Source organism: Mustela nivalis (genome assembly GCF_964662115.1).
Source record: "Mustela nivalis genome assembly, chromosome: 4".
Lineage (NCBI taxonomy): Eukaryota > Metazoa > Chordata > Mammalia > Carnivora > Mustelidae > Mustela > Mustela nivalis.
In genome coordinates, this window is record NC_139023.1 from 70,370,416 (window position 1) to 70,397,164 (window position 26,749).

Below are 26,749 nucleotides of genomic sequence, written 5' to 3' on the forward strand. Positions count from 1 at the left end.
CAGGACAAGCTTTTTATTGCTAGTAGTAAAGTGTATGCTTTATGCTTTCCTCTTGTGCTCATTTCTAAGCCTTTTCACACTAATATGATTCACTGGGAAAATTCTCCAGAAATGTCAGTAAGTTGATCATGAGTGTATATGTACAACTGGAATGCTTCTTTTTTTTTTTAAGTAATCTCTACATTCAATGTGGGCCTCGAGCTTAAAGCCCCAAGATCAGCAGTCTCATATTTTACCAACCAAGCCAGCCAGGCACTGCTGGAATGCTTTTCAGTTTTGAAAACGTGAATTTAAAAAAACAAAACAAAAAAACAAACAGAAAAACCCCACAAAACTCATATGTGGGGATAGTGCATCCAGAAAAGCTACTTATTTTTTTAAATAAGTTTGCCGAGAAATGGAGTCCTATATGCTTCATGCCTAACCAAACAATGAGATCTTTCTAAACTGACTTTTCCAACAACCCTTATGGCTGTGTTATTGCCCTTTTGTGGTAGGGAAGCAGGGCAGGAAAACTCCGGAAGGAGAAGAATCACCCAGAACTAATCTGCTGACCATGCTGTGTTGACACCTTGGTCTAGTAACAGAGTAACTAGTATCAGGGTAGCAGCAGAACTGTTAGGAGAAAGGAGCCAAGTTGTCTCAGTGGCAGTTGGGAGCTCGACTGTCTTAACCAGGCCGATTGGTGGGGTCCCTCAGTAAGAAGGTGTGTGGTGGGTTCACCTGTGGCCTTTTGTGTCCGTCCCTGCTGCAGGCGCACTGGTGGACCAGGGTGTCTTCGAAGAACTAGCACGAGACTATGTCCCCCAGCTGTACGACTGCATGCAGGACCTGGGCGTGATCTCTACCATCTCCCTGTCTTGGTTCCTCACGCTCTTTCTCAGCGTGATGCCCTTTGAGAGTGCAGTTGTGGTCGTGGACTGTTTCTTCTATGAAGGAATCAAGGTGATATTCCAGTTGGCCCTGGCTGTGCTGGATGCGAACGTGGACAAGCTGTTGAGTTGCAAGGACGACGGGGAGGCCATGACCGTTTTGGGAAGGTAATGGACAAAGCCTCACTTCGCTGTTGTTACTGATTTAAAGATTTTATTTATTTGAGAGAGAGAGCTCACGCAAGCAGGGGGAGGAGCAGAGGGAGAGGGACAGGCAGACTCCATGCGGAGCCTCAGGGCTTGATCTCATGACCCTGAGATCATGACCTGAGCCAAAATCACAAGTCAGGTGCTGAACCGACTGAGCCACTGAGGTGTCCTCTGAACCTCGCTTTGAAAACCACCTCTGGTTTCTTCTTGGAATTCGCCTTCTGTCTTTCTCCTTGGTTTCCTGAGTCTTAATGGGCGTGATGAAAATCAGAACACCCGCTTTTGTCTGTGGCTGAGGATTTATTTTCATGCAGTGTGTCTCCAGAAGAATTTCATTCTGTTCTTAAGGAAAGTCTAGTCTTTTCTAAAATGCTGAGTTTGTAGAACACGGGTAGAGAAGTGTAATGGGAGAATTCCAAACTAGCCTCTGTGACTTCTGATTCATTTCTTTGTTCAGGTATTTAGACAGTGTGACCAACAAAGACAGCACGCTGCCTCCCATCCCTCACCTCCACTCCCTGCTCAGTGACGACGTGGAGCCCTACCCTGAGGTAGACATCTTCAGACTCATCAGAACGTCTTACGAGGTGGGTTTCGTTTCCTGCTGAGTGTCACAGTGCTCTGAGGGTGCTGGGTGGGACTCTGCTGGATGTGTGGCACCCACTTCCATCGCCAACTACGGGTATTACCTGCTTCCTTTCACCTTCGGAGAGCTGATTGCCAAAGCCAACAGCTGTCTTCCAGCTGACAGCTTTGAGCTCCAGAGATGGGAACTGAATGGGAGCCTAGGACTCCTGCTGGGTCTCGGGCCGTAGAGCAGATGGCATGACAAGCTCTGACCTGGTCCTCTGCCATGCCCATCCTGAAGCCGGACCAAGCAGCAGCACAGATTCATCTCTGGGCATCCTGCGGAAAGGCTGTGGAGAGCAGGCATGGCGAGGTTGACCTGTGCACATCAGTTCACTTCCTGTTCTCATGCCAAGTACGTAGGTCTTCTCTGAAGAAAACCAGCCAATTCTCTTGAGTCCAAGACACATGGAATAGTCTGTACCATCCTAGAGAAGAACAAGAGTCCTCGTACTTCTCTAAAATTGCTTGGCCTCAGTGGGGGAGGAGGTCTTCTGGTTCACAATGACCCTGGATCTTTTGGTTCACAGTGACCCTGGATCTAGTCCTTATTCTCAGAACTAATGAGCTTCTAGGGGCAAAGGAGGCAGTGTTATGTGCCCAGTGGCATTTGGTGCTGTGGAGCCCCAAAGACTCAAGTGTCCATAATACATAATCGTTTCTTTATTTCCTGATCCTTGGCTCAGAAAACTTTTATAGAAATGATCAGTAAGAAAGAGTGTGACTCTTCTGCTGAGCATACTCGGCCCTCACAGGTGCTTTGGAGCTGTAGGACAATTGTCAGCATTCCTACCAAGAACAGCCTATATTAAGGGAGAAAGAGTGAGGGACAAGCTGAGGTCAGAAAAAGCCTATCTTAAAGAGAATAAAAAATGTGGTGCTTTTGAAAATATTGGTATAGATTCAGAGATCTTTTCAGAAATGTATATCCTTTTGCTCATAAAAGGGGCAAGACTGATCATTTATTATTTTTTTTAAATTTTCATTGACAATACATATTAAAAACAAAACACTTTTTATATCTTTTAGAATCCTAAAAGTAATGCATGTTTATTTTTAAAAAAATGTAGAAACTGTCAAAAAATGGGGAAGAATAAACTTCATTCTATAAACTATATCATATTTTCCTTCAGGTATATTCCTGTATTTGTAAAATATACTGAAAAAAAATAAGTCTTTGCTAAAAAGTGCTGTGAAACATCCTATTTTTCACTTAAAACATACTGTGAACACTCTCTAATATATGAAATATTAAAGCCATAATTTTTAAAAATTTTATATTCAATTAAATATAGTATTATTGGTTTCAGAGGCAGAGTTTGGTGACTCATCAGTCTTACATAATACCCCGTGCTCATTACATCACGTGCCCTCCCTGGTGTCTGTCACCCAGTTACCCCATACATTCACCCCCCTTCCCTCCAGCAACCCTCAGTTCATTTCCTGTGATTAAGAGTCTCTTATGACTTGTCTTCCTCTCTGGTTTCTTCTTGTTTCATTTTTTCCCCTCTTTTCCCCTATGATCCTCTGTCTTGTTTCTTAAATTGTGCATATCAGTGAGATCGTATGATAATTGTCTTTCTCTGACTGACTTTATTTCACTTAGCATAATACTCTCTAGTCCTATGTGCGTTGTTGCAAATGGCAAGATTTCGTTTTTTGATGGCTGAGTAGTATTCCATGGTATATATGTATGTATAAACCACATCTTCTTTACTCATTCATCTGTTGATGGACATCTGGGCTCTTTCCTTTGGTTATAAAGCCATAATTTTAGTAGATTATTAATATTCTGTTTTAATGAAGTACCAAAATTTATTTAACTGGTAACTTTTTTTGGACATTTATTTTGATTACTTCCAAATTTTCAGTATTTTATGACAAACTTATATGGTATGATTATATATATATATGTTATATTTTGAACATATTCCATATTCTGTGATAAACTTGTTTGCTAATATCATATCTCTGATTATTTTCTTAAAGTCCATTCTAAGGAATAGATCTGTAGCAATAAATCAAAAAGTATGAATTATTTCTAAGCTCCTAGTATACACTGTCCAATTTCTATAAAGATTATTCCAATTTGTATTTCCACCAGTGGAGATTAAGGATGGCTATTCCACTTTAGTCTCTCCAGAACTGGTTATTATCATAATACAATAAAGAAACATCATTGCCTCAGCACTTTTGGTAACACCATGTTGGAAATTGTGGATGATTATTTTTCCAGAAAAAGAGCCCATGTGATTAAAGGCAATGGTTATTATCATAGCAGCGGATTGTTTTTCTAAAGGCATCCCCTGGCACCTTTATTGTTAAGAGATTTCTGGACCAAAGTCATAAATCTTAGTATGTGGAAACTCAGCTTTATTCTTGACAGCAGATACGCCAACAGCATGCTGAGGTCAGCAATTGAGCCAATTTTAAGGGAAAGAGAAGAGAATGGAGGCAAGACCAAGGGTTGGTTTTCACTTACATCCTCTCCGGATCCCTCATGGTGGCCCTTTGGTTGCCAAACATCCTGTCACAGGATACAGCAGCAGTTTCCTTCCTTTGCCTGGATAAATGCCTTTTATTTATACCAACACCTGTTTTACCTGGTCTTTGAGTGCACAATGACTGTTTTGTTTTTTTTTCTCTACTTCGCATCACCACACTGCTCATAGGTCTCTCATGGCTCCCCAGTGCCTTACAGTTCATCCTAAAGAGACCACCACAAACCCTTGCTTATCTGTCTTTTTCCCTCCTAACCATTAGATCGGTGGTTCTCAGTCTCGCCTGTGCATTAAAATCACTTATATTTTTTTTCAAAGTCAAGTGAATTCCCAGGTTCCTTTCCAGACCTATTAAATCCATATATTTGGCATGAGGCCTAAGAAATAAGTCTTTTTTGGAAGTTCCCCAGATGGTCCCAGTACCCGGTGAGGGTTGAGAATCCCTGCCCTACATGCAGAATGGGGCCACTCGTCGCGGAAGCTGTTGATAACCTGGTTTGAACTGAGGCACGATGCCAGTCCTCTGAGGCACGCTGTACATTTATGCCCGTGCTTCAGGATACTCAGCTAGGAAGACAGAAAAGTAGGAAAAACACTGAAAGTACTTTCAGCTTTGAGGTCTCATCAAGGACTCCCCCCGGTGGCTGGAGGTTGGTTAGGTATGGATCAGGTTTCTCCCAATGAGATAACTTTATTCATAAATGCCTCATGGAGAAATTCTTGCTCATTTTAAGTTCTCCCAAGACCCTACTGGAAGGAATTGTACAGACAGTTTGAAAGGTAGTGTTTTTCTTTGTGGGCCCCGTGTGTGAGGCTCTGCAGTCATCAGAGTTATACAGAAGTGTGACACAATGCCCCACCTTCGGGGTTGACCCATAGATCAACGTGACCCTCCTCACAGGCACAGGGGCACATGAATAACCTTACAGCAGACACACAACCACCATGGAATTTCTTCATGTTCCAAACAACCCAACCCAGTGGGTCAAATCTGAGAAAAGCAGGGAAAGGATGTGGCTAATAAAACACAAGGAGGCGTTTGTGCTGGACATGCACTTATGGAAGTCCCAAATAGTGTGTTGAGCTTATTAATGATAACCACAAAAGTTACCTCTCACTGAAAGCCTACCTTGGGCAGGGTGCTGGGTGCTTCCCAGATAGCCCCACCAAGTAAATAGTAACCCTTTTTTTTTTCTTAAGTTGAAGATTTTTAAAATTTATTTATGTGACAGAGAGAGAGAGAGATCACAAGTAGGCAGAGAGGCAGGCAGAGAGAGGGGGAAACAGGTTCCCTGCTGAGCAGAGAGCCCGATGTGGGACTTGATCCCAGGATCCTGAGATCATGACCTGAGCCGAAGGCAGAGGCTTAACCCACTGAGCCACCCACGCACCCCAATAATAACCCATTTTTAAGGTGAAAATGGAAGTTGAGAGACATTGAGTTAGTTTTTCCAGACCACACAGCTGGGAAGTGGCTCTCTAAAGCTAGAGCCCATGGGATTTGTCTGGATAGAACAGATATGGAATTGTAAGGGTACATATGGACATGAGGTCAATTAGTCCAGGAGAGGCTGGCAAGTGGGGAGTCTTGAAACCACTGATTGATTTGCAAAGCACTGAACAGCCCCTTGGAAGCTAAGGAGTTTTTCTTCAAGGACATTAGTTCTGCTCCCCGTGCAATAAATTGGACTGGGGAGACCTAAGGAATAGGCTAGCAAAGAAGGTATTATAGTTATGTCAGCAGGGGAAAACCGGGGAGATACAAGAAACACTGTTTGTCTATCCATTTGTTGAAAAAATATTTAGGATGTTAAAAGTGCTTATCTTATCCCAGGCCCTGAGCATACATTATCAACACCTGGTGTGAATATTTTTTCTTTCTTGATCTTTAATGTATAGAGGTTTTCCAGCATAGTAGAAATCCCAAGGTTAACCCAATGTATTTCTATAACCCATCACACAGTCTAACAGTTATCAACATTTTTCTGACCTCTCTCATCTAAGTCACTTTTTTTTTTTTCCTGGAGTGTTTTCAAGCAAACTCTAGACAGTATACTATTTTACTTGTAAACCCTTCTTTATGTATCTCTAACAGGAAAGATTTAGGGCCTTTATTGCTAATGCCTGGCTTTGACTTCCAAGTTTAATTCTTTTTTTTCCTTCAAGTTTAATTCTTTTTTTAAAAAAAGATTTTTATTTATTTATTTGACAGAGATCACAAGTAGGCAGAGAGGCAGGCAGAGGGAACGGGAGAAGCAGGCTCCCCGCTGAGCAGGGAGCCCCATGGGATCTTGACCTGAGCCGAAGGCAGAGGCTTAATCAACTGAGCCACCCAGGTGCCCCCCACGTTTAATTCTTAAAAGGCTATTCATCCCTCAAAAAAAAGAAATGTAGCTAAATTAGTTAATACCAGTTGTTAGTGAAACCTAAGCTATTATATTAGTATATTTGTTTGATCTATAGCCACATGCCCTTTTTCTCGGGCTTTTGCTAACATTCCTAGGAGTAATAACAGCTACCATTATAATAGTTGTTTTGCCTGTGTAACTCACAGACTCCTTATCCAACCCAAAGAGGTAGGAATAATTTTCCCTCTTTTGCTGATAAGGAAGCTGAGTCTCATCAGTTTTCATGAAACTTCTGTGGAATGTGAGACTTGCATCCCTATCTGACCATGAAATTGTAGCCTTGCTATAATACCCGGCTGTCAGAAGCTGTCTCCTTTATAGAAGCCAAAGTTCATGTTAACAGACTTGTGGATTTGGGGGTTTTGTTTTGTTTTTTAGAGAGGGAGAGGGAGTGTGGGGGAGAGGAAGAGAGAGAATCTTAAGCAGGTTCCATGCCCAGTGCAGAGCCTGACGAGGGGCTCCCTCTCATGACCCTGAGATCACGACCTGAACAGAAATCAAGAGTCAGACTTAATGGACAGAGCCACCAGGCGCCCCAATGGTGTATTTTTTTTTTTTTTAAGATTTGTTTATTTATTTGAGAGAGAGACAGTGAGAGAGAGCATGAGAGGCGAGAAGGTCAGAGGGAGAAGCAGACTCCCCATGAAGCTGGGAGCCCGATGGCAGGACTTGATCCCGGGACTCTGGGGCCGTGACCTGAGCCAAAGGCAGTTGCTTAACCAACTGAGCCACCCAGGTGCCCTCCAATGGTGTATTTTTTAAAGAAGATGCTCTAGAGCAGGTGGCAAGGTCCCATAACTGCACGTGGGCAGACACCCAAGTGGGCAGCAGGTGAAGGAGTGGGGAAAAGTAGCCTTGGGGTACTAGGTGGTGAAGGCCTGCTTGGCGGTGGGGCAGTCTCTCTGCCCCTGGAGATGAGGAGCCATGGTTGCTGGAACCTCTGATTTCTCAAGAGAACTCAGAGGTCATGATTTTATTTGCATTGTCCTAATTTTCAAAATACTCTCTTTGCCAAACATGCCATGGTCTCTCTAGCCTCCTGGCTGCTTCTTTATACCTTCTACAACTTTTAAAATAAATTTGGGACACCTGGGTGGCTCAGTCGGTTAAGTGTCTGCCTTCAGCTCAGGTCATGATCTCCGGGTTCTGGGATCGAGCCCTGCCATTAGGCTCCCTGCTCAGCATGGAGCCTGCTTGTCTCTCTGCTTGCCACTGTCTCTGCTTGTGTTCTCTTCTCTTTCCTTTGTGTTCCGTCTGCGGCCAGTCCCAGAGAGAGGGTCCTGTCTGCCAAACAGCGGGATCCATTTCTAGTTGAAGAACAAGTAGATCTAGTTAATTAAATATACATATATAGGGCTCTTGGAAGGTCAGCTTGGGAGGAAATAATTCTTTCTCAAGCAGTCTGCAAAGATTATCAAGTCAGTGTTTTTTGTTTTTTGTTTTAAGATTTTTATTTATTTATTTATTTGATAGACAGACAGAGATCACAAGTAGGCAGAGAGGCAGGCAGAGAGAGAGAGGAGGAAGCAGGCTCCCCGCTGAGCAGAGAGCCCAATGTGGGGCTCCATCCCAGGACCCTGAGATCATGACCCGAGCTGAAGGCAGAGGCCTAAACCACTGAGCCACCCAGGCGCCCATATCAAGTCAGTGTTTAACATTAGTTACTATTATTGGTACTTTATTTTTTAAATTTATTTTTTATTTTATTTTTAAAGATTTTATTTATGTATTTATCTATTATTTATAAGAGAGTGAGAGCATGAGCAGAGAGGGTGGGGCAGAGGGAAAGGGAGAGGGAGAAGCAGACTCCCTGCTGAGCAGGGAACCCAACACGGGACTCAATCCCAGAACCCTGAGATCACAACCTGAGCTGAAGGCAGATGCTTAACCATCTGAGCCACCCAGGTGTGTCCCTATATTGGTACTTTAATACATCTATATTGGTACTTAATACATCTGTCTCTTAACAGCTGTTGTACAGGACAGTTTTGGGATCTCATTTTATAGAGTAACATGCTGAGGTTCAAAGGACCCAACTGGATTGTGTAGAGTCACAACAACTAATTAGTCAAAGAACATGAATCTGAATCATATCTTGTATAGCTCCAAAAATCTATGTTCTGATCTACACAGAGACAGGGAAGATCTTACCGTCGGAGAGAATCGTAGGTGGTGGGCTTATGGACCTGGTGTCTGGGCCTCAGACTCGTGACTCAGCCCCTGTGGCACTCTGGGTCACTTATTTAACCTGTGTGAACCTTGGTTTTCCCATCTGTGAAATGGAAATGACGGTACCAACTCACAAGGTTATGGTAAGAAGCCCATGACATGGCCTATAATGGTCCTGCTAGTTGTAGGAATAATAAAATTGAGTTACCTTCTGTCTCACAACTATGTTTTCTCGTTGTTAATCATAGGCATAGTATGGCCCCATTTGAAGTAACCCCAGCTCTCTGTCGTTAGCATGTACGTTTCAGTGAACACTTTACCAGCTCTGTAGATGGGCGAGTTAATAGTTTCTGTTAAACTTGTGATTGCTTGTCTCTGAGATGGGAGAAGGAAAGCTCATTTTTCCTGGTATTATCATGGGGATTCAATGTATTCAGCGACTATTTGTCCAACACTTACTAAATCAGCCCTGTCCTCCGCTCCAGGGGACACAGAGTCTGCTCTCATTTACTGAGCAGGGGTCGGGGTGGGGAGCGCGGTATAGGTATAAGAAGTAAAAACCAAACATAAGGTCAAATGAGAAGTTGAAGGAGGAGCACAGCAGAGTAAAAGGTAGACGTGCTGTTTCTCTGAAGGTTTGTTCTGGTGAAGTGACATTTAACCAGGATCCAAATGATGTGGGGAAGCAAGCCCATGGATTGCACGTGCCAGGTCGAGGGGTCAGACAGTCCCCAGGCCCCGGCTGGCAAGGGAGCCTGCATGACCCGTTTGCGGAGCAGCAGGAGCCGCTGTGCCTGGAGGAAGGAGCAAAGGGCTGGTGGCAGGTGACTGGAGAGGTAGCTGCTGAAGCAGGGAGAGCGTGTGGGGCTTGTCAGCCTTGGTGAAGACTTGGAATCTGACCTGCTGTAAAGCACCTGGTGTTTTCAGCAAAATAGTGTCATCGGACACAGGTTTTAGACAGAACACTCTTACTTCTGGAAGAAATAGAAAGGTATAAGTCTTCGAGGGAGCAAGATCAATTCGGAGGCTATGGTAAGAGCAAGAGAGGCTTAGACTAGCGTGGTGACAGGAGAGGGGGTCAGCAGAGAGGGGAGGAGTAGTGCTCCCCAGGGAGTAGGTGCTGATAGAAGAGGTCTAAAGACGAAATCCTGGAGCTCCCCAGGGTTTAGAGATGGGGAAGTTGTGCAGAGGAGGCAGAAGAAGTAGCCAGTGAGGAATGAGGAGAACCTGGAGGATGGGATTAAGTGGAATTAAGACAGAACCATGAACTTTGCCAGGCAATCTAAGAAGCAGCTTGTAAGTGATAGATCTTGTATTACTTGGAATGCAGACGAGGCAGTTGTAACAACCAAGTCCAAAATAGAGTTAAACAGTATAGAAAATTGTTTGTCTCTCACTTTCAGTCCACGTAGGTGGCTCAGGGCTGGTGTGCAGCTCAGTGGTATCAGGGACCCAGGCTTTTTCTTATTCACTCTTAAGAAATGTCTTATCCCCACAGGAAGGAGATGGGGTGGGTGCTCCGCTCCTTTCATGGGCCCTTGTCCATGAAGTTTCTACTCATATCCTATTAGCCAGGATCTAGTCACCTGGCCACAAGCCACAGGGGAAGCTGCGACATAGTCTCTCTCTGAACATCTGGGTAGTCACCGAAATTTTGAACTATATACATGAAGGGAGAACAGATTGGGGAGACAACTGCCAGTCTGTGTGACAACCAGTAGGTCTGTCTCACAATTGCCATGGCTAGATAACGCCAGCCCTCATTTCATAATTTCAAAAATGTAGCGCTCTCTCTCCCGATGTATCCTTAAACTCAACGGTAATTTCTCAACTCCCTGATTATCACTCACTTTTCAGATTGATCCATCATGTTCTGCCCTAAAATGTTACACCATAACTTCAAAGCCACTCTTTCACTTAGAAATAATTATAGATTCAAGGGAGGTAACAAAGAATTGTACAAAGAAGTCATGGGCACTTTTCCCCCAGCCCCCACCTCCCCCTGCCCCAGTGCTAACAACCCAAACAACCTTATTCAGATCTCACGAGTTACATATACATCTGTGTGTGTGTGTGTGTGTGTGTGTGTGTGTGTGTGTGTGTGTGTAGCTCTGTGCAGTTTTGTCATGTGCATAGCCTTACTTAACAACCACAATGATCAGGATACTCAAGTCTACTCAAGTGGACCATCACCACAAGACTCTCTCATATTACCCTTTATAGCAGCATCCACCCTTCCCTCACCCTATTGCTAATTATTACATATACAAAATACATGATATGCAGTCTTTTGATATGTCTTTTTTCTTCATTGTAATTTCTGTGAGGGTCATCCTAGTTATTTTGTATAAAATACCTGTGTTGTGTTTTTTTTTTTTTTTTATCCTATTTCTTGAGTAGCATTCTGTGGTATGGATGACCATAGGCACGTGTTAAACCCTCTCTTTAACATAGCCCGATAACTGTTACCCAGATCATTCCGAGCATCCTAGAAATGCCCTTTGTGTCCTCTTCCTGTCACCGTCAGTTCATCCAAAGTCAGTAATTCTCCTGACTTTTAATACCGTAGGCTAATTGTATTTGCGTTTGAACATCCTTCACAAATGTATAATTCCACTTAGGTTGAATGAGTTCTTTGGGTTCTGGTTTATTTTGCTTAACATTATGATTGTGAGGTTTATCTGAATGGCTCATTTTCATTGCTGTGTAGTAATCTATTGTGTGATAATGCCACAGTTTATTTATCTGCTCTGCTGTTAACAAGCATTTTCGTACTCACTTGCTTTTGGCTAACAGTGGCATTGTGAATATTCCGGCATATGTCTTTGGTAAAAACATACATACTTTTGCGGGGAGGTACTTAGGAATTGGTGTGTCGTAGGTATATCTGTCTACTCAGATTTAGTAGATACTGCAGAAAGATTTCCCAAATGGTTGTACCAACTGATACTCTGAGCCGCAACATATGAGGGCTTTGGTTGTACCATAACCTTGTCAACACTTGATATTATCTTTCAACTTTTTCTTTATCCTTCCAGTGTGTTGAACCATGGCAGCCATTGTTTCCATGGGTCACACTTCATGCTTTAAGCAGAACTTCTTTGTTTTTCTTTTGCACCACTAGCAGACAGAAAACTTTGTATATTCTTTCTCAATCTTCAGATTAAAAGGCTCATTTGGCTTTTGAAGTTTCATTCAACAAACATTCAGGTCATAGGAGGCATTTTGGGGTTTGGAAAGGTAGCTAGCCCACAGTGTCTGCCGTCCAGAGGTAATGTGGGTTTCTGAATGAGGATAAATGCTACTGAATTGGAGAACAGGAATAGGGAGCTTCACACAAACATTTCTTCTGACTGCCCAGGCTAATAGCAAGCCTCAGATACTTCCTTTGTTTTTCTCAAGAAAATTCTTTCTTTGGAGCATTTTTTTCTTAACACAAATGGCCCTTGTAGGCTTATTTAACCTTTTCTTCCCTATTAAGTGCTGTCGATTTGAGCAAGACCCATTTGACTTTGACATGTATTTATTTCAGTTAAGAAGCATGAGAATATCCTGTTATTTACTTTGGTTGCTAAATTGTTTTTTAAATAAATTGTTTTTAAAATAAATGAAGGTATGGTCTAGGATGCCTGTCCTTTCACAAGAAATATCTTCTTTGTGTCTGGATTGTGTCTCCATAAATCTTCCAGATATGATACTATGTACTTTGGCAGATTTTTCAGAAACACCACTATTGCTCCTTTCCAGAAATTTGGAACCATCCGGGCAGATTTGATTGAGCAGATGAGATTCAAACAGAGACTGAAGGTGATCCAGACGCTGGAGGATACTACGAAACGGAATGTGGTAAGTCCTTTGAAAAACAGCAGGTGCCCTTCTCGGTCCATAAACTCCTGCTGGACAGACTGAGATGGTTTAAAAGAAGAAAATCAGAACTTTTCCAATATAATATCTTTGAAATTGTGTGATTCATTGTGTCTACCTTCTTATAGGTCCGAACAATTGTGACGGAAACTTCCTTTACCATTGATGAGCTGGAAGAACTCTATGCTCTTTTCAAGGTGAGTTTCAAAGCAAATCCATGTACAGCCAGGGGAATAAAAGAGTTCTCTTTAATGATTCAGTTAGTTCTAGGCTGTTCTGTTAAATTGATAAGGGGCAGCATGAAGATCAAGATGCATAAATATGTAGAGCCGAGAGTATAAAAGCGAAATGCTTATGATGAAGCATTCTCATTCGTATGAGAAGTAAACATATTCTTATCAGTCATTTAAGCCAATGTGGTAGCTCTGTTCCACTCCATGTAATATTTTAGCTGTTTCCTTGGACTTGACCAAAAAGGGTATTACTTTATAATACTCATGGGAATGATGGCAATTGAGTTTAAATGCTGCCTGAAATTATTGTAAATTGTGATTTTTTAATTTTAAGCTGTATTAAAGTGCCTTTAGAGCTTTCCTATCTTAAGCTATGTTAAAGCACACTGAAAAAGAACTATGTAGCTAGAGTCAGAATAAGGCTGTACAACTGTCTAAGGAAAAGCTGGTTGATTAAATTTCTGTGGTTTTCATTCCATAATTCAGTCCATACCAATCTTAGTCCTGAAGGACAAAAACATTTTATTAGTAAATAATACAAAGTAGATTTTTTTTTCTTCTAGAAAAAAATACTTTTGTCCTAACTATCATTATCAACCTCATAGGCAAAAATGTGGCAGTGAGCAGGAGAAAACTTTTAAAAAGATGTCTTTTATGCTGATGCCATATTTATCCTGATTTCTAATTGGGCAGCTTCTTTTTTATAGTGCCTTTTACTGCCAGAGCTAAACTTGACTGTTTGGAAAACTGCAAAGATAGCAGGAAGCATAAAACAACAAAGATCTGGGTTGAATACTAATAGCTCTTAGAATCAGAGGGTGTGATAGCTGAGAACGTTTTTGCTAATATTCTTGCTTGCTTGTTAGCTACTGAAGAGCACCTCTCCTTTATTTTATATTTTCATCATTTTTTTTTTTTTTATTTGTCAGAGAGAGAGGGGGAGCACAAGCAGGGGCAGGTGCAGAGGGAGAAGCAGGCTCCCCACTGAGCAGGAAGCCTGATGCGGGGCTCAATCCCAGGACCCCAGGATCATGACCTGAGCTGAAGGCAGACGCTTACTGACTGAGCCACCCAGGCGCCCCACCACTATTTTATTTCTTCTTGTTTCACTGGTGCCTGCTGTAGTGTCTCTGCCTGGCAGGTGCTCTGAACATTTGTGTTGAATAGATAAATGAGTGATCAGTTACTCATCTAGCATAGTCTGTGCTTGTTTTTGATGCGGGTGCAAAGAGATGGAGGTCTCACAGCTGGTTAGTGATGCCCGTCATGTAGCCCGGCAGCGTGGACCCCACCCCCTCCCCCACCAGCCTCCATTTGGCACTTGGTGATGAAGTCTTTCTAGTGTGCCAGCCACTCATATTTTATCCATACACTGTAACTAACTGCTCAGTATAAGGAGGTTATACCTAAGAAAGGGCCCCTCTTGGTTTCACAAAGGAAATATGCAGTGAGCCAACCTGGATCAAAACAAAAAGATACAAGGATCCAGTTAAGATCAGATTTTAAAGGAATGCTGAGGACCAGAAGAAATGTGCTTGGCGGGGTGGTAGGGGATAGAGCTGGGCTTTGGGGTGAGTGAACAGAAGTGGGAGTAGCAGCTGGAGGCAGCAAGACCATGAACAGGTGACAAGAAGGACAGTGACATTAGAAAGAGGAGGCTGCCCTTGGGGGATGCCCGGGAAAGGAGGATGAGGCCGGTTGTGTGCAAGTCCCAGATGTGGAGTTTGCTGAAGCCATGACTTCCTACCTGGGCACTCCTGCTCCGTCTGGTCTGCGCACCGTCAGGTATCAGCTGTGTCCTGTGGACCCTGAAGATATGCCTGAAGAAAACACACTGTCCTGAGACTCCAAAACCCTCCCTAAGCCTGTGTTCACAAACAGGAGTTCCCCAAATCTGCCCAGTTCCCCAAGAAAGAATCCAAGACTCGGGGTCGGGGCTGGGAAGGAGCCTAGATACTGTGGAACCCAGTAAAAACTTCAGTTATGGAGTCTCTTTTGAGTCTTCGAAACACCTTAATTGGCCTTAAATCAGTAGAACAAACATTGAGGCATCGGTATTCATCAGACCCTCTGCCAGTCTCTTTAGTCCTTCAAACAGTCCGGGGTTTAGTAGGGGGTTTTCTGTAGATAGAAAGGAAAGATGCAGTCCTTTCTCGAGGAGCTCAGAAACTTGGCAAGCCACTAAGCCTACACCTGCAACTAATGTAACATTGTGTGTCAACTATACCAAAATTTTAAAAAATAATAATAAAAAACTAAAAGTTAAACTTGGAGGAAAAAGGTGCAAAGGCTGCCACCTGAAGGCGTTTGATGGAAAATGTAGTTCAAGGCCCCTTTGCCCTAGTTTATCTTGAACTCTCTAAATGCGTCCTTTGGTCCTTATTGGACGTCCATGCCCCTGGTCTCCACGTGACAGAGTATGGAGGCAGTCACAGAACAGGCTCGTATTCTCCTGCTGGTTGGGAGCAGTGTGAAAGTGCCTGGACCCACATTCAAGCCTGGTTGTAGAGTAACTTGAATGCTTTAGTTAGAAGGAAATGCTCTGGGCAACCTTTATCCATAGCTCAGGTAAAGAGGACCCCTGGGGAGAGGGGGATCACCAGCCCCCCCCCCCCCCCCCCCCCACTGAGGGCTTTCGGGAATCCCCTTCCAGCTCAATCCTTGCAGTCTCTCTGATCTCAGCTTGGCCTCCCTCTGACGGCTGCCCTCTGACCTCACCACCAGGAATGCAGTCCCCAAGCCCTGGTGAACTCTGACCGCTTCCTTCATTCTCCAGAGGCTGCCTTGAGGAAACCTTGTGGAAACCTGGCTTTAGCTCTGCTTCCCACCTCTCCTCCTTCCTCTCTCTTGTAGTTCATTAGCTGTGATTCCCAGTCAACAATTGTGAAGAGACATTTGGGCTTCGCTGCTTTCGAAGTGAGAGCAAAATCGAAGTACCACACATGACGACTGACTCCCCGCTTACACAACTCCCAGGCAAGGGGGAAAGATCAGATTTGAAAGTGCTTTTTTTCTGTTGCAATATTTATACGTGACTGTTGTGAAATACTCAGAAAGTACAATAGGGAATAAGGTAAAAATAAAGTCCTCCTTCATGCCCCTCCCATCTCTCCCATCCACCATCCAGAGCTAACTGGAAATGTCAAGGGAGGGGTATCCTTCTGGGCTTTTCTGTTACGAATTTTATCTTTGTGGTCTTCCTAGAATGGGTACATGTATCTACCAGATTTAATATGACTTCATGAATGAGAGGCTGCCTTGTTTCCAAGGACAGAAACAGGAAGCTCTTTTTTTTTTTTTTTCCCCAGAGGTCTATTCTCCTTACCCTGGTGGTTCCTACTCATAATTTTTCTAGAGCTCTTTTCAGATGTGCGCAATAAGAAGACAACATATTTGTAGCTTGAATACTGTGACTATGCTATTTATGTCACTTTGGTGACCAAGACTCAGAGGGTGCATGGGACAGTGAACTAGGAATTCAGAAACCCCCGATATCATCATGCTTCTGCTCTGAGGAACGAGTTGACCTTCTGAGAGCCACTCAGCCTCCAGGCTTCCTCATCCTCACCTAGAAAACATGGTGGTCTGGACCTTCCATGCCAGATGTAAGCTGCAGAGGGGGTCCACGTGGAGTTAGTGGAGTGGTCCGGTGAAGATCTGTGTAGAGCAAGGAGAAGAGAAGGAGCCCTGACACCAGAGCACCGCGCCCCAGGAGATGTATACAGGTTGAAAAGTTGACCGAAAGCCCTTTTCCAAATGTCAGGCAGGGCCTTTTCTTCCTGTTACTTGCTATGAGTTTGCAACCCCAGCAATCCTCCTGTTCTTTCCTTTTCCAGGCGGAGCATCTCACCAGCTGCTACTGGGGTGGGAGCAGCAATGCACTGGACCGGCACGACCCCAGCCTGCCTTACCTTGAACAGTATCGCATTGACTTTGAGCAGTTCAAGGGGATGTTTGCTCTCCTCTTTCCCTGGGCCTGTGGAACTCACTCGGAAGTGCTGGCCTCCCGCCTGTTCCAGTTATTAGATGAAAATGGAGACTCTCTGATAAACTTCCGAGAGTTTGTCTCTGGGCTAAGTAAGCAGTGACGTTTTTGCATGACTTTGGAGGGGACCGATGGGACAGGAACACCTACCCCACTGCTGGTGGCTCTTGGAGCTGCCCTTAGGGCCCCAGCCCCACATTGCCTCCAAAGATTGGGTTTCTAGGACCGAGGAACACATTTTAAGGTTTGCAAACTGCCAGTGATGCTTTCTGTTGTTTTTTGTTTTTTTTAATTATTTATTTGATAGAGATCGCACAGGCAGTGGGAACAGCAGGCAGAGGGAGAGGGAGAAGCAGGCTCCCTACCGAGTAAGGAGCCTGATGGGCTCCAGGGACCCTGGGATCATGACCTGAACCGAAGGCAGCTCCTTAACCGATGGAGACACCCAGGCGCCCCTGCCTCTTCATTTATTTATTTATTTTAGATTTTATTTATTAGAGCGTGCACACATGCACCCATGCACACACGGGTTGGGGGAGGGGCAGAAGGAAGGGGAGAAGAGACTCCTTGCTGAGCAGGGAACCCGACACGGGGTTCGCTCTGAGGAGCCTGGGATCCGGACCTGAGTCGAAGGCAGACGCTTACCTGACGGAGCCACCCAGCCAGACCTGCTGCTGACATTTCTTTTTAGTGAATGGAGGTGCTCTATGATGAACGCATTGCCTTCTCCATGAGTTAGTTCTCAGCTCTAGTTAAAATACATTATCAGTGAATTTGCAAGACCGTAAAATGCCCAGTTAAACACTGAAACCACAGGCCATGATAACTTTACAAGAGAAAAAGAAATATTTGGGTGGATTGTTTTTCTTTGACAAAACCTCTATTTACATCATATTTCATAAAATTTTATAAAAACATTTCATAGTGTTTTTAATAAAGGGTTGAAGAAACCACAGCAGTGCTGCAGTCTAAATGGAGGTCCTTTCTCTCCATTTTACCCGGAGGAAGGACGGTCCATCACGAGCGAGAACCCCCCCATCTCATAAGCCGTGCATGGTTTCCACCCGTCGGCCTCCCTGACCATGATTCTGCATTAGCAGGACTGCCCTGTGTTCTTTTGAACTCTCGCTCTGTTTGTAACTGAGCAGAAGATCTATAGCGTAGTAGAGCCTGGCCTGCCAGATAGGAGGTTGTGGTTGTAGTGCGCATTATGGAAGGCTGCCGGAAGGAGAGAAGGGAAAAAAGTTGATTCTAGGCATGCCACTCTGTGTCCTTGGCCATGTACTTTAAAACGATTTGCCCTAGGAAAGATGAAGGGGTTAGTCATAGAGACAACGATGATGCGAAAAAAGTGCTCTAACTCTTTAAGAATAATGGCTAGAGGGCTTAGAGGCCAGAGGAAGCTGATGGTTTTTAAAAAGGCAAAGGGTATAGCTGAAATGCCCTGAGGTAGGAAAAAATTATTTGTGTAAAGCACTCATGTATATGCTTAAAGGGGAATGTGGAAAAACTAGCCTTTTTTTTTTTTTTTGAAGATTTTATTTATTTGAGAGAGAGAGAGTGCACGAGCAAGGGGGAGAAGCAGGCTCCCTGCTGAGACACGGGGCTCAATCCCAGGACCCCGAGATTATGACCTGAGCCGAAGGCAGCCACTTAACCGACTGAGCCACCTTGGTGCCCCAGAACTAGCCATTTTTAAGTGCAGATGCTATTCGGATTCTTTAGAACTTGTACTTGATCACTAAATCCAAACAGGGGCCTTTGAGGGGATAGTACTGGTAACTACTGTTTACCCAGCATTTACTCTTCTCCAGGTGCTTACCCAATGCTTTATGTACATTTAATCTGCCTCGGGTGCACACCTCCATGGACCCAGGCACTCCAGGGGCACAGTTGGTGCTGTCACTCTAATGCTTTATTACCCACTTGCTTACTGTTACCATCCCCATTTTCAGTTAAAGAGATGAAAGCTCCGAAAGGTTCCATAACTTGCTGGGACATTAGTTTTCAGCGAGCTGGTACTTAACCTCTTGTTGAACTGAATGGCAGAGCTTGTACCTGCTGGGCCCAGGATTCAGACAAGGGCATGTCTGTGTGGATCACTCACCTTTTTTTCATTACCCTGTGCTGACAACAGCAACAGGATATTTTTTAGGGAAGGGGGAGCTATCAGTTTTTAATTATACGAGTAGCACATAAGTACCTTCCACTTTAAAAAAAAAAAAAAAAAAAGGAAGAAGAAGAAGGAAAGAAAAGAAAAGAAACAGTCCAAACAGGGCTAAAGGCTTCTTTGCCCTTTGCCCTTCTTTTCATCTTTTCCACCCCAAGGTAACTACTTATTACCCGACTGGTGGCTACCAAAAGGAGATTTTTTTTAAAAATTAGCTTTGGACAAGGATAAAGAAGAAAAGGAGACCAGCGTGGCGTGTGGAAAGTGATGGAGACAAATCTTTAACTTAAGTTCGGGGACTCCAGTCAGGAAAACTCCCTTTAAAATCTTCAAGAAAGGAAAGCTGTCCGGCATAGTGAAAACACCGGGAAAGAGTATTTAGTCTTCTCGGAATGCAGTCGCATTCTTGAGCAAAGTAAGTAAGCCTCACCCTAGATACTGGGAGAATGCTCAGAACTGTTGCTAGCTATGTGGGTCAGTTATTAGTTACAGAGACAGAAAAAAAAGGGAAATTCTGTTCAGCCTTTAAAAACTAAAAAATGAATTCTGGGAAAAGATGCATCAGTAATTTTAATGTCAGTCCCCAGAAAGTTCCCTCTAGAAATTCATGAACAGATGGTCTACATGGAATTAGAAATGAAGGATTACTATCGGAAGCCACGAAAGAGCTGTGTCTCCTTTTCCAGTTGTGTTGCTGAAAGGCAATTTCTAAATATGTCATGACGCAGCTGGTCATTTGACAGATAACTCAGTATACACCAAAAAGGCAAGGGGCACCTGAGTGGCACAGTCATTAAGCATCTGCCTTAGGCTCAGGTCATGATGCCAGGGTCCTAGGATGGAGCCCTGCGCCTGGATCCCTGCTCAACAGGGGGGTCTGCTTCTTCCTCTCCATCTCCCTCTCCCACTATTTGTGTTTCCTCTCTCACTGTATCTCTTGCTGCCAAAAAAATAAATAAAATCTTAAAAAAAAAAAAACTTAAAAAAAAAAAGGCAGGAGTATATTGAAGTTGGCGATTGGGTGACTGGGTGAACACTGCCTGCCATGTGAGATGGTTAATGAAATCAGTTTCAGGGGAGAGTTCTCTAGTGCATGGGGCTTGATTCTTAACCTCTGACCATTTCTTCATTTGCAAATGAGTTACTGTCAGGATTAAATTAAATATTTCTGGTAGACAGAGTTCCTGGAACAGTGCCTGACTGAAAAGGCTTAGTTATTACTGTTACTAGGATTACTCTTCATCCCCCTCTACTGGACTCAGTCAGCAACTGAAGTCATAGAAAAGGAGAAAGCCAAATTAAAACTTGTAGGAAAAAAAAAAAAAAAAGACCCAATATTGCTCACCAAAGTTTCCAACTAAGTCTAACGTCTGATATTTTGAGTATTAGGGATCTGAAAGAATGAGTTCCAATGTGAAGTTGACTCAATAAAGGCCAACCCTGGCAGTTTTATAACTGGAAAAAAAAAGAGAGAGAGAGAGAGAGAGAGAGAGAGAGATAAGAGGCCTACTCAGCTGACGTGTGGGCTACAGGAAGCTGAGAGATGGCCAAAACATTAGATGACAAAATAAGATTTAAAAAATAGGACAGGCGGAAATGATTGGCAAAAACAAATTGGTAAGGATAAACGAGAAATCCTAAATTTTAAGAAATGATTATTTAAAAAAATAAAAACAAAACAACCCAGGGGTGCCTGGCTGACTCATTTGATGGAATATATAACTCTTGATCTTAGGGTTGTGACTTTGAGTCCTATGTTGGGTGTAGAGATTACTTAAAAATTAAAAAAATCTTAAAAAACAAAAACAAAAACAAACCCAAAAACTAGCTAGAGTTTTTACATATGGTATGGTGGGTTCAAGCATGGGATCTAGGGTCAGACAAATCTGAATCCAAATCCTGGGCTTGCTACTTACTAACCTATGACCTTGAACACAGTACTTACCATCAACAAGCTCAACTTCATAATATTTATGTTCATCTCATAGAATTCTTGTGAGAGAAAAGTGAACTGACATGTTAACATGAGACTTAACACAAAGCAAGTAATTAATATATGTCTGTCATTTTCATGGTGAGTATTAATTGGTGTGCAAACATCTTAGGATTTAGTTAACCATGTGGTCAGTATGAAACTCCACAGTGAAAGAGAATAAAAAATTGAATGCAGACTCAGGCTCCATTAGTAGAGGTGTCAAGAACAGCTCTACTATTCTCTGAAGTAGACTAGAGGCTTCCGGAACTCTCTCTCCAGAGAGATATTGATTGACAAGTTGACCCGTAAGGTGGACGTGCATAAAAGTAGGGAAGGTAGAAAGTGGAAAATAGACACACTTGCCTTGAAAAGAAGCTTGAGGGGCACCTGGGTGGCTCAGTGGGTTAAAGCCTCTGCCTTCAGCTCAGGTCATGATCCCAGGGTCCTGGGATTGAGCCTCGCATTGGGCTCTCTGCTCAACAGGGAGTATGCTTCCTCCTCTCTCTCTGCCTGCTTCTCTGCCTACTTGTGATTTCTGTCTGTCAAATAAATAAATAAAATCTTTAAAAAAAGAAAGAAAGAAAAGAAGCTTGAGGGAGACAGGTGTGTTATCCTCAAAATCTGAAGGATTGGTGTATTGAGGCAATAGACCTATTCTGTTTGGCTTTCAAGAGTCGAATAAGGGGAAGAAAAGCAGTTCCAAATCTTTTTTTGAGTCATGGACTCTTGTAGATCTAATAAGGACTATGGACGTTTTCTCCCCCACAAAATGACACATGCACATAGAGACAAAATTGCACATTTTAGGGGCTTCGTGGACTTTCTGAACTTGAGGTTGCAGGTTAAGGATCCTAAGACTAAAACAAAAATTGCAGAACTTTCAGTATGTAAAGAATACATTGGTGGAATGGAATGCCTCTGGTGGTGATGAGCTCCCTGTCTCTGAGAGTGTTCAAGGAGGTGCTAGACTCTCCTGGCTTTCATAGAGGAGGAGAGATGCCTACATTTAGGGGACACAGACAAGACATCCCCTGATGTTCCTGCTAACCCAGATTCTGGGATTCCTCTTTTCCCAAAACTGATTAATCTTCAACTAAGCGCTCTGAGAATAGATACTTAACAGAGGATTTTCTGATTCCTGAAATACTTACGGACTTTAAAGGAAGAAGTAACAGGGTTCTTTTGATCGAAGTGATAGTGACATAGTGGCAGGTAGATTCAGATGAATTAAACTGAAGAAACATTAAGGACATCCCAAAAACAACTAAAAGGAATTTCTACAATGAGTTATTGGAAGGAATCTCAAACATATTTTGAGATTATTTCTGAATTCCGTTTTTTTTTTAAGATTATTTATTTATGTATTTATTAGAGAGAGAGAGCACAGGCAGACAGAATGGCAGGCAGAGGCAGAGTGAGAAGCAGGCCTCCTGCTGAGCAAGGAGCCCGATGTGGGACTCAATCCCAGGACGCTGGGATCATGACCTGAGCCGAAGGCAGCTGCTTAACCAACTGAGCCACCCAGGCGTCCCTGAATTCCGTTTGAGTGTTGAGACCCAGTCATACGATTTTTCTTATTAGTAACACCTTTATTATGTGCCAGCCACTATTCTGAGCATTTTATACATATTACATGTTTAATTCTCACATTCCTTTGATCCTGATGTCAAGACCACTGGTAGAATCTTCTCATTATCATCCGGCCTTATACAGGGGAAACTGAAGTAGAGAGGTTAACTCTCTGAAGGGCATATGGTAAGTACAAAGGATTTGAAACCAGGCATCATGGTTCCAGAGCTCTTAGCCCAAATATGTGCTGGCCAGACCTCCTGTCACGCAATATTTGACTTCAATTTGCAAAAAGTTGGTTTTTCAGGGGAATGTGAAGCCCAGAGGTGTTAGTGGTGCACACAATCCATTTCACATTGATACTTATGTGATTCTAGGTGCTGCGTGCCATGGGGACCTCACAGAGAAACTCAAACTCCTGTACAAAATGCACGTCTTGCCTGGTAAGTGAGCTACAGGAGGAGCCTAACTACAGTTATAGTTATGTACCTAACTATGACCTGGTTTGACATCTTTTTTGCATATATGCATCCTATTTGACACACACACAAAATCACTCACTGGTCACTAACGGTGATCTGGGTAGTAATTACCTACATAGGTTCCTGAATCAGTACATGCTTGCATCTGTGGTCATTTACCTGTCTGAGGTACGAATTGTACAAGAAAAGAGCAGACTTCTGCAAGAGAGAGAACAAATAGCATTTGGTAACTCATGGGATACAAAGGTTGTAAAAGAGAAGAGAGGGTAGGAACCTGAGATTTTGAGTTGAGAAGGAGCCGTTCTAACACTGACAGAAATAAGTAGGAAAGATTTTTTTTTTTAAGATTTTATTTATTTATTTGACAGAGAGAGATCACAAGTAGGCAGAGAGGCAGGCAGAGAGAGAGGAGGAAGCAGGCTCCCCGCTGAACAGAGAGCCCTATGCGAGACTCGATCCCAGGACCCTGAAATCATGACCTGAGCCAAAGGCAGAGGCTTAACCCACTGAGCCACCCAGGTGCCCAGTAGGAAAGATTTTGAGCTCTGGTTTTTAAAAAGGTTGGCCTGTAGCTGGGATGTAGCTAGCAAATACTTTAAAAATGGGGGATTTGCATTAAAGATAGAGAAAGGGTAGAACTATAGATTTGAGAATTACCTTTAATTGCATACAGTTTCTGAAATTTGGTTTGTGAAGCAGCATTTCACAGAATTTAGGGGAAATCTTACGAAAAGGAAGATGTAAAGGGACACTTTGGTGTGAGGTTGTTAAAAAGGAATATGGAGTAAAAATGGAGTGAGTCCCCCAACCCTCAGAAGGCGTTCAGGGCCCCTGGTGATGTGCCCCACTCTACCTTTGTACCTTCAGCTTCTCACCCTCCCCCTTGTCACTTCTCTAACAACTAACACACATTTTCATTGTGTCATAGCTTTGCCGATATGACAGTTACCTCTCCTTCTCTCTCTAGAGCCATCCTCTGATCAAGATGAGCCAGATTCTGCTTTTGAAGCAACTCAGTACTTCTTTGAAGACATCACCCCAGAATGCACACACGGTAAGTGGCTTTCGTCTCTAGGAGTACTGTATTTCTTTTCTCCACAGCCCCCTGTCACTAGAAACAGTTGCCCCCAAAGCTAGTCAGTCAGAGAAGTATACCAATACAGTGGCCTGTGTTACTTTCTTTTCATATATCTAAAGTCAGGCAACCAACTACTGGGGAGTGGGTCCTTGGCCCATGGAAGGGACCATGTACACCTTGTCCCCCTGGCTTAGATGAAACATGGCCCAAAGAATGATATATTTTGCTCCCCTGTCCCTGCTCTAGTCAGGCTCATTAAGAACATCTTCCTATTATTAGGCTGCTCTCCAGAATCAGGACATGTCTGCCAAAAAGAGTTCCCTTGTTTCTGTCTTTGCCGTCAGCAAACTCCAGCCCATGGGCCAAATGTGGCCCACGGTCTGTATGTACAACCTGTGAAGAATGTTTTTTTTTTTTTCCTTTTTTTTTTTTAAGATTTTATTTATTTATTTGACAGAGAAATCATAAGTAGGCAGAGAGGCAGGCAGAGAGAGAGGGGGAAGCAGGCTCCCTGCAGAGCAGAGAGCCTAATGTGGCTCTCTGGACCCTGAGATCATGACCTGAGCCAAAGGCAGAGGCTTAACCAACTAAGCCACCCAGGTGCCCTGGTTTTTACATTTTTTTTTTTAAAGATTTTATTTATTTATTTGACAGAGAGAGATCACAAGTAGGCAGAGAGGCAGGCAGAGAGAGAGAGAGGAGGAAGCAGGCTTCCTGCTGAGCAGAGAGCCCGATGCGGGACTCGATCCCAGGACCCTGAGATCATGACCTGAGCCGAAGGCAGCGGCTTAACCCACTGAGCCACCCAGGCGCCCCTGGTTTTTACATTTTTAAGTGGTTTTTAGAAATCAGAAGTGAAATAGTATTTTATCAAGGGGGTAAATTATATGAAATTTAAAATTTCGTGCCTAGAATAAAGTTTTATTGGGACACAGCCAAGCTGTTCATTTGTGTATTGCCTCTGGCTACTTTCATGACAGAGGGGTAGAATTGAGTAGTCGAGAAAGAGACCGTACGGCCTGCAAAGCCTGAACTGTTTACTCTCTGGCCCTTTACACACACACAAAAAATGTGCTCACTTCTGCTCAACTTCTCATAGATCATCAGTGAAGCTTCGTGGCTTCACCCAAGTCCTAAAATAAAAGTGGGTGCTCCCAGGTCCCTTTGGCTCTTAAATCTTGCCATTCCAAAATAAACGCAGTGTAGGCCAGCTTTATTATTATTATTATATTATTATTATTATTGGAGTATAATTAACATATAACATTAGTATTAGTTTCAGCTGTGTAACATGATTTATTCTGTTTATCACTCAGTGCTCATCACAATAAGCGTAGTCACCATCTATCATCAAACTCTGTTATTCTGATTGAGTAGAAAGGGGTGCACTGGATCCAGCCTTATTATTGGCTGTAGGATTTGAGGGTAGGATCTGTGGACAGAATGTACTCTCCTGCTCTGTATGTTGTTACCCAGGTGACCTCCGGTGGGTCCTGGTATTTCCAAGTCTCCATTTCCTTCTGTGAAAATGGAGCTGATAGCTGCTCTCTTGGGTGTAGTATGGATTTAATGAGATCATGCAGGAAGGCTTTCAGCATGGTGTCTTAGCATGTCCTACCCTATTCTTAGCTTTGTTAGCAATAGTATTTTGACTGCAAAACGTGAACCCTATCTTTCTTTGTAAACACTCATTTCAGAAAAGGATCCACTTGTTTCGGAATCCTCCAGAATCCTTCAGCAGGGCTCACATGCCAATAGCCATTAATCATCACCAAAAGTTGCTTTTCTAAAAATGGTTTTCTAACTCCAAAACCGCTATTGCTTTGTGTTGAAATTCTAAAAATATAATATATAAAACAAGCTAAAGATAATCTTAAAGTTTTGTGATATAAAGATGACAATATCTTGAAATAATTTTTCTGTCATTTTTCTCCATATAACAGGTCATTATAATAATATGTATGTTTATATATAAAAAAAATCCAGTGAGGATGTTGCCATGTCATGAGACATTCTCTGAAAATGTGGAGTTTTTTGCTTGTTTGTTTTGAAAATATGGTTTTTAAATGGCTGTACTATATCTATGATATGAACTTTCCATATATTAAATACTTTTAAATATCTGCTGTTTCCTAAATCATTTTCAACATTAAGAGGAGAAGAACTTCTCGGTGACATATAGTATGTCGTTCTCACTTTATCTTAAAAGCTGCTGAAATTAACATGATTCTGAATTCACCGAAGGTCCCATATCTGGCAAACCAGCCACCTTCTGGATGATGGAAGAATGCTGGAATGCGTTCTGACAGCTGACAAACTGAATGGGAACCGGGAGGAGGTTCTGCACCTCTCCCCTTTGAAGGCCTTATGTGCCCTGTGATGTCCCATTTTAAGAAGAAAAAAAAAAACAGTTACAAGTGGTTTCCTTGAAAGTCATATCTTTGAAATGCCAGATTATGAATGTAAGGAATTTTGTAGGATTTTTTTTATTTACTTTTTATCCACATAGATTTTATTTCTTTTTCCAAAAGTTCTTGATCTTTTGCAGGGCTTGACAGAAAACGAGGCTCGTGTCGGCAAAGTTAAGATGATGATGAAACAGAGAG

The 26,749-nt window shown here is 43.0% G+C and overlaps 1 protein-coding gene across 1 annotated transcript in view; it reads left to right on the forward strand.

Moving 5' to 3' along the window:
* The window catches only part of TBC1D9 (TBC1 domain family member 9), a 120,747-nt gene that overhangs the window by 89,963 nt on the left and 4,035 nt on the right, over positions 1-26,749 (forward strand). Inside the window, exons 12-18 of the mRNA XM_082728468.1 lie at positions 755-1,040; positions 1,540-1,669; positions 12,535-12,633; positions 12,780-12,848; positions 16,721-16,961; positions 22,961-23,026; positions 24,033-24,119. Of these exons, the coding sequence (XP_082584594.1) occupies positions 755-1,040; positions 1,540-1,669; positions 12,535-12,633; positions 12,780-12,848; positions 16,721-16,961; positions 22,961-23,026; positions 24,033-24,119 (978 nt within the window). The remainder of the gene's footprint in view (positions 1-754; positions 1,041-1,539; positions 1,670-12,534; positions 12,634-12,779; positions 12,849-16,720; positions 16,962-22,960; positions 23,027-24,032; positions 24,120-26,749) is intronic.